The sequence below is a fragment of the Podarcis raffonei genome, chromosome 14, assembly GCF_027172205.1.
Source record: "Podarcis raffonei isolate rPodRaf1 chromosome 14, rPodRaf1.pri, whole genome shotgun sequence".
Classification (NCBI taxonomy): Eukaryota; Metazoa; Chordata; class Lepidosauria; order Squamata; family Lacertidae; genus Podarcis; species Podarcis raffonei.
In genome coordinates, this window is record NC_070615.1 from 14,358,235 (window position 1) to 14,373,000 (window position 14,766).

General features: G+C 45.2%; 1 protein-coding gene across 1 annotated transcript in view; it reads left to right on the plus strand.

Annotated features, from left to right (window-relative positions):
• The first annotated feature begins 3,181 nt into the window (after positions 1 to 3,181).
• The window catches only part of SQOR (sulfide quinone oxidoreductase), a 30,036-nt gene continuing 18,451 nt past the window's right edge, over positions 3,182 to 14,766 (plus strand). Inside the window, exons 1-2 of the mRNA XM_053365128.1 lie at positions 3,182 to 3,436; positions 13,917 to 14,168. Coding sequence (XP_053221103.1) covers positions 13,935 to 14,168 — 234 coding nt within the window. The 5' untranslated portion in view covers positions 3,182 to 3,436; positions 13,917 to 13,934. The remainder of the gene's footprint in view (positions 3,437 to 13,916; positions 14,169 to 14,766) is intronic.

Below are 14,766 nucleotides of genomic sequence, written 5' to 3' on the forward strand. Positions count from 1 at the left end.
CTGCAGGTTCCTGCTGAAATTGCAAAATGTGGAGGATACAGGGCCCTCCAGATGTGGTAATACTACAATTCTCATAAGCCCTAATCAGCACAACACAAACAACAGGGATGGTGGGAGTTCTAGTCTAGCAGCATCTCGAAGGCCAAAAGTTCCCCATCTTTTCCACATTTAAACTCCCATGTTTAGAGGGTTGGGGAGTTAGGGCAGGCATCCCCAACCTTCGGCCCTCCAGATGTTTTGGACTACAATTCCCATCATCCCTGACCACTGGTCCTGCTAGCTAGGAATCATGGGAGTTGTAAGCCAAAACATCTGGAGGGCCGCAGGTTGGGGATGTCTGGGTTAGGGTGATGGTTGGAGGGTTAGGGGTGGGGTTGAGGGAGAGGGAGAGGGCTAGATGGTTAGAAAGGATTAGAGACATATCTAGGGAGCCCCTTGAAAGTTCTTGTAGATTATAACCATTGGTTCCAGCTTTCCTAGTGGTGCTCCATAGCAAGTGGTTTTAGAATTGTGGTTCAATATGCATTGCAATGACATCTTCTAGATATGGCAAAAGAATAGGATGACATCTGAACTGCTAGAAAATTAGTGGAAAACTCCCTGTGTTGAGTCCTTATTGCATCACTTCAGTTTCACACACACACATATATATATATATTATGTCCGTGTTTCTATGCCCTCAACTATTCAAATTATGGAAAGAGCAAAAAATGACTCTGCTGTAACTAAGGCCGATTGGATTTCAAACAATCTTGGGGGTTACCCGACTTGGTTGCAGATAATAAAAAGCATACTTTAAATTTAATTTAATTGCGTACTTCTCAGTGGGGAAAAATACCTGATAGATGCTGTGGTTTCCACTTATTTCTAAAAGATATATATATATATATATATATATATATATATATATAATTCTAAAGTCCAGGAGGGTTTTATTGTTTTTGTTTTGGGACAGAATATGTCCTGTTAAAACACCTTATTTGTAATCAAATGTAAATGAAATTAGATTGCAGATCTATATATATATATATAGCTTAATTAATTCCAATAAAATGGAAAAAAATAAAGACACAATATGAACAAAATAAAGAAACAATTCAACTAACTCCAGTATATCAAATTTCTTTGTCTTTAACTTTTTTTAAAAAAAATGTTTATTATTATGAGAGTGTGTTCCATCTTTTTTTTCTGTAAGAGCGAACAAGCGAACTTTCATCAGACTTGTGAAATGATGCATTTTCAAACATTCTGAAAGGAAACTTGCAGGAACTTGTGCTAGAGTAATCACAGGCTCAGTGGTTTAGACCTATCTCAGTACTGTCCACACTGACTGGCAGCAGCCTGCCAAGGTTTCAGAAAGAACATCCCCCCCCCCCACCTGCAAATGGCAGGAGTTGCAGGCATGGGAATTTTCTTGGTACACACATGCCCAGGGAGATGCTGCTGTAGCAAGACTGATATGTTATCACTGCCTAACACTATGTGAGCCTTGAGCAGGTTGGCCAGACAAACATGTTGAGTTTACGGATTAATTTAGCGCTGGTACCCCTGAGCTTAAAAGGTTAACAAGCCCTGAGCATGCAAATAATGACAACAAGCTTCTTCACTGCAAGGCACCTACGGAAGTAGGGAAGATCATGAATCCTGTGTTTGAGAGTGATTCTCTCTGCTGTGTCATTGCCACTAGAGACAATTTTAGGGCAGCTTACTGGGTTCCACACTGCAGGGGGCGCCAAAAGAATGCTGCAGAACAGAGCATGAGAGGTGGGGGGCTCCAAATTTTAGCTTCGTACAGGGTGGTCTAAACCGCCAAGCCTCTTGGGCTTGCTGATCGGAATTTGGCGGTTCGAATCTGCTTGACGATGGTGAGCTCCTGTTGCTCTGTCCCAGCTCCTGCCAACCTAGCAGTTCGAAAGCACGCTGGTGCAAGTAGATAAATAGGTACCGCTGCAGCGGGAAGGTAAACGGCGTTTCCGTGCGCTCTGGTTTCCGTCACAGTGTTCCATTCCACCAGAAGCGGTTTAGTCTTGCTGGCCACATGACCTGGAAAGCTGTCTGTGGACAAACGCTGGCTCCCTCGGCCTGAAAGCGAGATGAGGCCCACAATCCCATAGTCGCCTTTGACTGGACTTAACTGTCCAGGGGTCCTTTTACCTTTTTTATTTATTTATTTTTTACCTTTGCCGCTTAAATTGGAGAGCTCAAAAGTCCTGCTTGGGCTGCAAGACTACATTCTCTTCTGGGCAAAAGCCACTAGCTTGGCTTAGAAAGACAATGGAGTGCACCTCCAGGGGTGAAGTCAACCCACTGGAGAATCACACTGCCTACTGTGGTTGCAGAGACTGGTAACTTCTAACTCCTAACTGCTGCCTCCCATGGGCGTAGCTGGGGGGGGGCAGGGAGGGCAACTGCCCCCCCAGATCAAGTAAATCATTACAAAATACTGCTATTTATTTATTTTATACTTTTCAATTTTATACATTTCACTAATTCTACACATTTCACGGATTTTACCATCATTTTGACATTTCAAAATTTGACTTCCTTCCCCCTCTTTCTGCGGTTCCTTAAATTTATTTTTAATATCTTCTGCATATCCAAATTAACTTAGTTTGCTCATTTATTCATCTCCTGTAAATATATACTCTTATAAAACTGCAGGTTATTGCAATAATCCTGCCAATGTTTTCATCTGCTTAGAATTTATCTGTAAACATTCAACAAACCATTTCCATTCATATATATATATATATATATATATATATTCATATGTGTGTGTGTGTGTGTGTGTGTGTGTGTGTGTGTGTTATCTTGATTTCTTATTCTTCCGGTCTTCCTTAGCCACACCCTTCCAACTCCACGATTCTACGCGAACTGTGTTAATTCCAGTTACAGATAGGTAGCCGTGTTGGTCTGCCATAGTCAAAACAAAAAAAAAAAAATTTATCTGAAGAAGTGTATCTGAAGAATTTGTGCATGCACACGAAAGCTCATACCAAGAACTAACTTAGTTGGTCTTTAAGGTGCTACTGGAAAGAAATTTTTTTGTGTGTTTTGTGTTAATTCCAGTGGGCCTACTCTTGAGTGGGTGAGTTGGGTGCAACCCACTGCCAGCCAATATAAGAGGGTGCGTGTGTTTACAGATAACTCCATGCAGTCCAGAGTCTAAAACCACCTAAACGCACCGGCGTTTCTGGAGCGCCTAGAATTTATTGCGTAGGGAAACATGCCGGGGCGCAAGGTTGATCCGGAGAGGGAGCGGCGTTTGTTTGCCTTTCAGCCCCGGCCTCCGCCCGGCCCCTCCAGGCTCTTCCCTCTGATAGGCGAAAGAGCAGCTCTTGCGCAACAGGCGGGCGGAGGCTGCGCAGCCATCGGCCATCAGCCCTGAAATTAAGGAGAGCAGAACTTGGGAGGTCGGTTTCTCTCTCTCTGGCCGGTGAGTTTCCTTTCCTGGGGGGATTAGGGTTGAAGCTGCCTTTCTTTCTTTCTTTCTTTCTTTCTTTCTTTCTTTCTTTCTTTCTTTCTTTCTTCTTGCAGCGTTCCTTTTCCCCCTCTGCGCTTTTAACAGCTGCGCCAGGTGGAAATTCAACCGGTGAAGCTCCGCCCGTCGCCAGATCTTTTTTCCGCCAGCAAAACTCCACCGGGGGAGTTTGAGGGGTTTGGAGGGAAATGAGGAGCAACAGGGCAAGAGGATTTTCGGCTTGGGATCAGAAGTGGGGGGAACTGGGGCTCCCATCAAGGCCAGGCAGCAGGGCCACTGGTCAGGGATGATGGGAGTTCAGCCACAACAGGAATAACTGGCTTCCTTCCTGACAAATGGGACAGAAGAGAGTGTTTCTGAGCATGTGGAGATTTGGCTGCAGCCCAGCAAGCTACTACGTGGTGTTCACAGAATAAAATAAAATCATATTCAATTTTATGAGATTTTGTTGGTTAATAGTTAATGAGAGCAATATTTCTCATGTATGGGGGGGGCGGGTTCCTTTCATTTTTGTTTTATTTTGGGGATGTGTGTATTTGACACAGCGAGGCTCCATGTTAGGAGAAGCTTTCTTTCCTGGGTGACTGGAAACGGTTGTGACTTCTAAGAGGCCACATTTTACCTGCAGTTTCACATCATTTGATATCTATTATTAGTATTGGTATTGGTATTAGTACACTGGTACCTCGGGTTAAGAACTTAATTCCTTCCAAAGGTCCGTTCTTAACCTGAAACTGTTCTTAACCTGAAGCACCACTTTAGCTAATGAGGCCTCCCGCTGCCGCCGCGCCCCCAAAACACGATTTCTGTTCTCATCCTGAAGCAAAGTTCTCAACCCGAGGTACTATTTCTGGGTTAGCGGAATCTGTAACCTGAAGCGTATGTAACCTGGAGCATCTGTAACCCGAGGTACCACTGTATTTGGGAAAAGAAAAAGGCTGCAGAGTCAACTCTACACAAATCCCGAGTGGAGTCCCTAAGACAGGTGGATGCTGCCATGTACGCCAGTGTGGTGTAGTGGTAAAGAGCGGTGGACTCGTAATCTGGTGAACCGGGTTCGCTTCCCTGCTCCTCCACATGCAGCTGCTGGGTGACCTTGGGCCAGTCACACTTCTCTGAAGTCTCTCAGCCCCACTCACCTCACAGAGTGTTTCTTGTGGGGGAGGAAGGGAAAGGAGAATGTTAGCTCCTTTAGTGATAAAGCAGGATATCAAATCCAAACTCCTCCTCCTCCTCCTCCTCCTCCTCTTCTTCTTCTTCTTCTTCTTCTTCTTCTTCTTCTTCTTCTTCTGGCAACTCCTTCATCCAAGCTGGTACCAAACATATTGCTCTGTTTTCCTTTGAACCACATCAGTGAGGCTGAGAGGGGGGTCTTGTTGTCTGGGCAGCCCAGGATCTCCACACACTGCCCAGGCTTGCGCCCCGGGGAGGTCAGTTTGGGGCTCCCTACACAGTGGTTTGACTTCGCCCCTGGAGCAGCGCTCTGTTGACTTTCGAGACCGACGGATGCCAACAAGATTGGTTTTTAGATTTGCAAAGTGCTTACTGGCCTCAAGCGGTATACAGTGGTACCTCTGGATATGCAGACCTCTGGTTGCATATCCTTCAGAATGTGAACACGGCAAACCCGGAAGTATTTTTCCGGCTTTTGCCCCGTGCGCATGCGCAGAAGCGCTCTACTGCGCCGTGCACATGGGCAGAACAGGCACCTCCGGTTGCGAATTCCTCGGGATCCGACTGGAGCTCCGGAACGGATCACGCGCGCAACCAAAGGTACCACTGTACGAATAAATACAGAAATATTTACAGAAGCAAAGTTCTTAACCTGAGGTAATATTTCTGGGTTAGTGGAGTCTGTAACCTGAAGCGTATGTAACCTGAAGCGTATGTAACCTGAGGTACCACTGTAATGGGGAAGGCTGTGCTGCTTGAATTGCTGCCTTTACTACCCTTTTTAAAATAATAATAATAATAATAATAATAATAATAATAATAATATAGCATTCCTTTCAGAAAGTGGTGATAACCCTAGAAGTCAGTGTCTATTGACCTTTACAGTCAAATTGCATTGCACACCTTTCGAAAGAGCTGTAGCTTAGTGGCAGAGCATGTGCTTTGTATACGGAAGGTTCTGGGTTCAATTCCTGGCATCTCTCGTGAAAAGGATAAAGTGGCAGGTGATAGGATTGTTGCTGCCAGTCCGAGTAGGCACTGCTGAGCTTGATGGAGCCTGGTGCAAGGCACTTCCTCTGTAAGGAAATGTGTACAGGACTGCAGCTGAATGGTTTATTGAAACCCCGGGGTGTGGCATGGATGCTAAATAAACAAACTTAGGACCGTTGGCCTTGGATAATCAAATATAAGCTTACATCAACTTCTGTTCTGCCCTTCCCTGCGACAGGAAAAGCTTTTCTTGTGCAAGAAAAGGGCAGATAGGCAGCTTTTAGGAAAGGGGTGGGGGAACCTCAGCGCCCCGCACCACTAGCCTCTATGGGTAAGACGCCCCTGCATATTTTGTTATGTGCAAATGGCTTTAGATACCTTCTAGGTCCATAAACTAGGGACGTGGGTGGCGCTGTGGGTTAAACCACAGAGCCTAGGACATGCCAATCAGAAGGTTGGCAGTTCGAATCCCTGCAAAGGGGTGAGCTCCCATTGCTTGGTCCCTGCTCCTGCCAACCTAGCAGTTCGAAAGCATGTCAAAGTGCAAGTAAATAAATAGGTACCGCTCCGGCGGGAAGGTAAACGGCGCTTCCGTGCGCTGTTCTGGTTCGCCAGAAGCGGCTTAGTCATGCTGGCCACATGACCCGGAAGCTGTATACTGGCTCCCTTGGCCAGTAAAGCGAGATGAGCGCCGCAACCCCAGAGTCGGCCACGACTGGACCTAATGGTCAGGGATACCTTTACCTTTACCTATGTCCATAAAATACCACATAGCATATATTCAACACAAAAAACAGTGACAATTTGTTGTTGACAAAGGACAGCTGAACATATAAAGGGGCTGCATTACCTTCAGTAGCTTAGGGCCTCATCAAACCTAAATCCGGCCCTGACCGTGATCAACTCCCGCCGGAAAACTACGTCCCCACTGTCGAAGGATGTGTGGATCCAGAATTGGCCTCCACAGTCACTTACAGACTCACAGTTAAAACTGTGTTTATGGAAGACAATCTTACTCGGCTACGAGCGATCGCCAAAGAAGTAGATGTAAGTTCAGGCTCGATGGCCTGGGTGGGTCTGCACTAAGAGGCAGCCGAGATGGTCCCCAATCCCTGCTAAATAGCTCCAGCCCCTAACAGGAGTTAACTTCAGCTCTGTATTGCTCAGTAGTAAATTGCAGCCTTTTGCTTACTTGGCATTGAGCTGGGCTGTATGTAGCATAACAAGACCTTGGAGGACAACGTCTCTGCTTTACATCAAACATTCTCGCCGTCCAGAAGACGCTTTTATATGTGTGTTTACCTGACCTCTGGCTGCTGTCTCTGCAGCCATAATTCTTCCAAACTAAACATATCACCGTTATGGTCTGTAGGGGTGGGATGAAATAGAAGGCCAAGTTTTCCTGATTTCCATCATCTGTCTGCTATCGCATGTTGTGCCGTAGTGCAGAGCATAGGTTCTCCCTCACTCCAGTTTCACGCTGAGAAAAGGTGGTGTTGTTGTTGTTGTTTAGTCGTTTAGTCGTGTCCGACTCTTCGTGACCCCATGGACCAGAGCACGCCAGGCACTCCTGTCATCCACTGCCTCCCACAGTTTGGTCAAACTCATGCTGGTAGCTTCAAGAACAGTATCCAACCATCTCGTCCTCTGTTGTCCCCTTCTCCTTGTGCCCTCCATCTTTCCCAACATCAGGGTCTTTTCCAAGGAGTCTTCTCTTCTCATGAGGTGGCCAAAGTATTGGAGCCTCAGCTTCACGATCTGTCCTTCCAGTGAGCACTCAGGGCTGATTTCCTTAAGACTGGATAGGTTTGATCTTCTTGCAGTCCATGGGACTCTCAAGAGTCTCCTCCAGCACCATAATTCAAAAGCATCAATTCTTTGGCGATCAGCCTTCTTGATGGTCCAGCTCTCACTTCCATACATCACTACTGGAAAATCCATAGCTTTAACTATATGGACCTTTGTTGGCAAGATGATATCTCTGCTTTTTAAGATACTGTCTAGGTTTGTCATTGCTTTTCTCCCAAGAAGCAGGCATCTTTTAATTTTGTGGCTGCTGTCACCGTCAGTGATCATGGAGCCCAAGAAAGTAAAATCTCTCACTGCCTCCATTTCTTTCCCTTCTGTTTGCCAGGAGGTGATGGGACCAGTGGCCATGATCTTCGGTTTTTTTGATGTTGAGCTTCAGACCATATTTTGTGCTCTCCTCTTTCACCCTCATTAAAAGGTTCTTTAATTCCTCCTCACTTTCTGCCATCAAGGTTGTGCATCTGCATATCTGAGGTTGTTGATATTTCTTCCGGCAATCTTAATTCCGGCTAGGGATTCATCCAGCCCAGCCTTTCGCATGATGAATTCTGCATATAAGTTAAATAAGCAGGGAGACAATATACAGCCTTGTCATACTCCTTTCCCAATTTTGAACCAATCAGTTGTTCCATATCCACCTGCTGGATTTTTGTCAAAAAGCAGCCAAGTAATTTTGGCATAACATTGGGACATCAGCTCCGCGCAAGGCATGATGTATAGGAGCAACAACTGGTAAAAGATAGCCGTAATATTTTACAAGGACAGGAAGAAACAATATGGACAGAATAAATGTCACACACAGGAAGAACAAGGATACAGTATGAGATCTTCACTTGTAGACTTATAAACGATTTAATGTGTCACCACGAAAAGAAGTTATAAATATTGCAGCTGTTGTATAAGGGATTACTATGATGACTGGAATGTAATTGAGATCAATAAGATTTTGGAACGCAGAAATAAAGTAAATTATCAAACCATAAATTCTAGGATGCTGGAGGGGGGGCATCTAAATTATATAATTTGGTGTTTGAATGATTGATATTAGGAACTGTATTATAATTTAATTTAAAAAAATTCTTTCCAGTAGCACCTTAGAGACCAACTAAGTTTGTTCTTGGTACAAGCTTTCATGTGCATGCACACAAAAGCTCATACCAAGAACTAACTTAGTTAGTCTCTGAGGTGCTACTGGAAGGAATTTTTTTATTATTCTGTTTCGACTACGGCAGACCAGCATGGCTACCTACCTGTAACTTGTATTATAATTTGACATTGATATAATGAGGCTATGTTTGGATTATTGTAATTGAAAACTAATAAAAATTATTACCAAAAAAAAGCAGCCAAGTAGAATAAGTCCGTTCAAGTTTCTAGTCCACAAGATACTGCTGGCAGTGGACAGCATTTTGCACTCTATAAAATCCAGGTGGGCATCAGATGTTTTCTCTGTTGCAATCGCTCTTGGGACAGCTGCTCTTGGGTCTACTGAACTGTTGCACACAGAGGACTGTGGGGATTATATTGCGTGCTTTGCACCACTTTTTTACAATTTGAAGGAAGCTGCTGTTTAATCATTAAGCCACAGAGCCTGGTGGAGAAGGAAACTTGCAGTCATCCCCTTTTCACTGAGCACGAGTTTGATAGCAAGAGCTTTATTTACAGGGCAGTGATGGAGCATATGCTGTTGGGTTATACGTTTATGCTTCCACTGCCAAAAGGGGAGAAAGGATTGTGCTTTTATTGCTGTCTAACTATAAAACTAGTGCAAAAGTTAACTTTAATTCTTGACCTTCGAACAGCGAGTCCAGCCATAGTTTTATACCCTCTAGCACAGTAGTCTCCACATACAAAACATTTGGTTTCCCATAACCATGGCCTTGCTGTTCTAATGAGATGGGTGAAGAAAAGTAAAATATATCGAGAGCCAGTGTGGTGTAGTGGTTAAGAGCGGTAGTCTCGTAATCTGGGGAACCGGGTTTGCTTCCCCGCTCCTCCACATGCAGCTGCTGGGTGACCTTGGGCCAGTCACACTTCTCTGAAGTCTCTCAGCCCCACTCACCTCACAGAGTGTTTGTTGTGGGGGAGGAAGGGAAAGGAGAATGTTAGCCGCTTTGAGACTCCTTAAAGGGAGTGAAAGGCGGGATATCAAATCCAAACTCTTCCTCTTCATATATATTTTCCATCAGTGAGCAGCATCCATGTTCAAATCAGCACCCAGCCAAAGGATTTCCCCCCTCTGTTCAGTAATCTGGTCAAAATGGTCTCATAGAATTGTAGAATTGTAGAATTGGAAAGGACCTTGAGCAACATCTAGTCCAGCCCCCTGCAATGCAGGATTTTTTTAAAAAACAATTTTTATTTGATTTCATAAGTATAAAATTATAACCATACAACCATACACATCCACATTTAAAGATTCCTTCGAATCTCTAGACTCCCCACCTTTCCTTCCATGGTTCCTATTATTAACCTTTTCTACTGCATATTTTCCAACAGTCCATATTTTAAGTCACTCCATTTTGTCCATAGTATTTGCTACATTACAAGTGTTATTGTAACCCTGCTAATGTTTTCATCCAAGATAAATTATAAATTTCCCCCATTCTTTTTGAAGCTTTGGTCTTCATGGTTCCTGAGCTCTCCGGTCAGTTTCGCCATTTCGGCGTAGTCCAATAGTTTAATTTGCCATTCTTCTCTGGTAGGGACTTTATCTTCTTTCCATCTCTGGGCTAGGAGCATCCGTGCAGCTGTCGTCACGTACATAAAAAGTCTTTTCTGCTCCTTTGGAATATCAGCACCTACAATTCCTAATAGAAAAGCCTTTGGATATTTTTTTTTAAATAAAAGTTAGCTTAAACATTTTTTCAACTCGTTATATATCATTTCCCAGAATGCTTTTTTTATCTTACACTTCCACCACATATGGTAAAAGGTGCCTTCTTTTCTTTACATTTCCAGCAGATATTTGTACCTGTCTTACACATTTTTGCTAGATTACTAGGAGTCAAATAGCATCTGTACATCATTTTCATTTATTTCACTGTACAGCACGCTGAAAAATGTAAGTCAGTTTTCCATAACCTTTCCCAATCTGAAAATTGGATCCCTCGCCCAGCCCCAACCCTGGTTTAAATGCATAGATTTGCTGCCATTCCATTAAGTTTGGCTCATTAGTGCTGCTAAAGTTGTTTATTTTGCGGCTTACCCAGAATTGATCCGAACTAATGGCCTCTTAAACATCGCGCTGGGTTTTTCCAGCAAAAACAACACAATCTACTTCCTTCATCCGATACGACTAATGAAGCCGACTGCAGTCCACAAAAGCTTTAGGCATAATAAATTTGGGGGGCCCTTTAAGGTGCCACAAGACTCTTGTTTTAGCCACCAGATAGTCTCTTTGCCCCCAACGTTTAAGGGATTAAATTCAGGAGGGTGGATGCGAGGTGGCAAAAGATCTCTCAGCCTGCTTTGCAAAGCCTGGGTCTGGAAAGGAGAAGGAAACGGTTGAAAGAGCTGAGTCATTTGTCTTGAGTACAACATGAGCGCTCTGTGTATATCAAATATAGCAGCCTTGCGAAATTTCACTGAACGTCATCCACTTTCCCCAACTTCCTCCTGTCAGGAGGAGTCTGCAGGGCGAGGGAAAACAGAATAATAGGGAGCAACTCCCCTGGGAGGAAAAGTTGCAACATTCGGGACTTTTTAGTTTAGAAAAAGATGAGTAAAGGAGGGGGAATGCGACAGAAGTATATAAAATTATGTTCACAGGTGGTGGGGATGGAAATATGTACATTGGGGGGGGGGAAGGGTGTTTAAGGAGATAACAGAAATCACTGGGTTAAAGCTGACCAAAAGTCCAGAGGTAGCATTATGGGTGGCGCTGTAGGTTAAACCAAAGAGCCTAGGACTCACCGATCAGAAGGTCGGCGGTTCGAATCCCCACGACGGGGTGAGCTCCCGTTGCTCGGTCTCAGCTCCTGCCCACCTAGCAGTTTGAAAGCACAGCAAAGTGCAAGTAGATAAATAGGTACCGCTCCGGCAGGAAGGTAAACAGCGTTTCTGTGCGCTGCTCTGGTTCACCAGAAGCGGCTTAGTCATGTTGGCCACATGACCCGGAAGCTGTACGCCGGCTTCCTCGGCCAGTAAAGCGAGATGAGCGCCGCAACCCCAGAGTTGGTCACGACTGGACCTAATGGTCAGGGGTCCCTTTACCTTAGCATTATTATCAATTTATGATGGGGTGGAAGGTTCGCAGGCTATGAAGGACCTGCTTACAAATTTATTGGCAGCTGCACAAATTATTATAGCTAGGAAGTGGAAGGGGCAAGCAGAATACAAAATGGAAGAATGGTGTAAAGAGGTGTGGGATGTAGCTATTAACGATAAATTAACATGTGCCATTAAGGTAAGACAGGGAAGATGCAGGAGAAATGATTTTGAGGAGAATTTGTAGAATTCACCAGGATTTAGGTGATGGTGGGGGAAGCATCACTGCTTAAAGTGGTATGATGCTGCTTTAAATGTGTAGTGCTTTCTGGTACCAGAGAAGAATGGCAAACTAAGCTGTTGGACTATGTTAAAATGGCAGAACTAACCGGAAGGCTCAGGAGCCAAGAAGACAAAAACTTCAAGAAAGAATGGGGGGAAATATATCATTTATTTAGGAGACCACTGTAAGCAGATGAAAACATTAGCAGGATTTTAATAACACAGGTAACGTAACAAATAATATGGACACATACAAAATATAGATTATAAAATAATACACAGTTGAAAATGTTAACAATGGGACCCATGGAGGGGAGGGCAGGAAGTCTGGAGCTTCAGAGAAATCTCTAAATATGGATATGTATATGGTATTGTTATGACTCTAAACTTGTAAAATCAAATAAAAACTATTTCAAAAATAAATAAATGTGTAGTGCTTACTCTGAAAGAATCCTGGGAAATGTAGTTCACCTTTCATAGCGTTAGAATGCCCAATCCACTTAACAAACTACACTTCCCAGGATTCTTTGGGGGGAAGCCGTGGCTCTTAAAGTGGTACAAGGATTCCTTAAAGCAGCCTTTCTCAACCTGTGGGTCCCCAGATGATGTTGAACTACAACTCCCATCACCCCAAGCTAGCAAGGCCAGAGCTCAGGGATGATGGGAGTTGTAGTCCAACAACATCTGGGGACCCACAGGTTGAGAACCACTGCTTTAAAGGGACACTGTGGATGTGACCTTTGACAGCACCTGAGTATTCCAGGTTATCAACATCTGTTTGTATAGCGCCTTCGGGCAGCTCGCACTCATGGCTCTACCCACATAACCTGTGATAGAAGTGGTACCTGTCAGGCTTCAGGGAATTGGCTTCCCTGCAACGCGCTCTACGTGGGGCTACCTTTGAAGGTGACCCGGAAACTGCAGTTAATCCAGAATGCGGCAGCTAGACTGGTGACTGGGAGCGGCCGCCAGGACCACATGAGAGATCTGCATTGGCTCCCAGTACGTTTCCGAACACAATTCAAAGTGTTGGTGCTGACCTTTAAAGCCCTAAATGGCCTTGGTCCAGTATACATGAAAGAGCGTCTCCACCCCCATCGTTCAGCCCGGACACTGAGGTCCAGCTTCGAGGGCCTTCTGGCGGTTCCCTCATTGCGAGAAGTGAGGTTACAGGGAACCAGACAGAGGGCCTTCTCGAGAGTGGCTCCCACCCTGTGGAACACCCTCCCTTTAGATGTGAAGGTAATAAGCCCTTTGCTAAATAACAACAACAACAACAACAACAACAACAACAACAACAACAACAACAACAAATTTATTTATACCCCGCCCATCTGGCTGGGTTTCCCCAGCCACTTTGGGTGGTTTCCAACAAAATATTAAAATACAATGGTCTGTTAAACATTAAAAGCTTCCCTAAACAGGGCTGCCTTCAGATGTCTTCTAAAAGTCTGGTAGTTGTTTTTCTCTTTGACATCTGGTGGGAGGGTGTTCCACAGGGCGGGTGCCACTACCGAGAAGGCCCTCTGCCTGGTTCCCTGTAACTTGGCTTCTCGCAGCGAGGGAACCGCCAGAAGGCCATTGGCGCTGGACCTCAGTGTCTGGGCAGAACGATGGGGTTGGAGACGCTCCTTCAGGTATACAGGACCGAGGCCGTTTAGGGCTTTCAAGGTCAGCACCAACACTTTGAATTGTGCTTGGAAACATACTGGGAGCCAGTGTAGGTCTTTCAAGACTGGTGTTGAAAGTGGTGCTTCAGGTTAAGAACAGTTTCAGGTTAAGAACGGACCTCTGGAACGAATTAAATACTTAACCCGAGGTACCACTGTACTGTCTTCCTGCTCCTAGGAAGATTCAGGATCAGGATCAAGAGGAATGCAGCCCTCCTCAGCACGATCCCTGACGGTACCCTAACAGTAACGTAAACCAACGTTCCTTTTCACCGCTCACATCTCTCCTTATCGCTTCGCAGATTTGAGGCTGGCCCAAGATGGCAACAGTTGGATTCATGTCTTCGTGTGCCGGTGTGCGTCCCATGGCACCTTTGATGAGGCAGGGGGTTCAGAAAATGAGATCGTCCCAGTTCCACACCACAGCCAGGTCTGCTTCGAAGGATTACTATGAGGTGCTTGTGCTAGGAGGAGGCACCGGCGGAGTCTCCATGAGTGCACGGATGAAGCGAAAAGTTGGAGCTGGCAATGTGGCGGTTGTTGAGCCCAGTGAGGTAAACATGTGGCTCTCCCTCTTCTCCTCCTGCCTCCATCCCAGTGGGCAGCAAGTTCCTAATATTAATAGTTACCTCCCATGCATCACATTCCTCTCCCACAGGCATTCCAGACAGAATAATCTTGAGAAGTTCTCTCTCACGGCTGAGCAGGGGCAGGGTGTATATAAATTTGCTATATAAAACCAATGTGCATAATTTCAATTAGGTGGTGCTAGGTCTGCTGGGACGCAGGTGGCTCTGTGGGTTAAACCACTGAGCCTGGGGCTTGCCGATCAGAAGGTCGGCGGTTCGAATCCCTGCGACAGGGTGAGCTCCCGTTGCTCGGTCCCTGCTCCTGTCAATCTAGTGGTTCGAAAGCACGTCAAAGTGCGAGTAGATAAATAGGTACCACTCCGGCGGGAAGGTAAACGGCGTTTCCGTGCGCTGCTCTGCTTCGCCAGAAGTGGCTTAGTCATGCTTAGCCACATGACCTGGAAGCTGTACGCCGGCTCCCTTGGCCAATAAAGCGAGATGAGCGTGCAACCCCAGAGTCAGCCACGACTGGACCTAATGGTCAGGGGTCCCTTTACCTTTACTCTTTAGGTCTGCTGGGGGA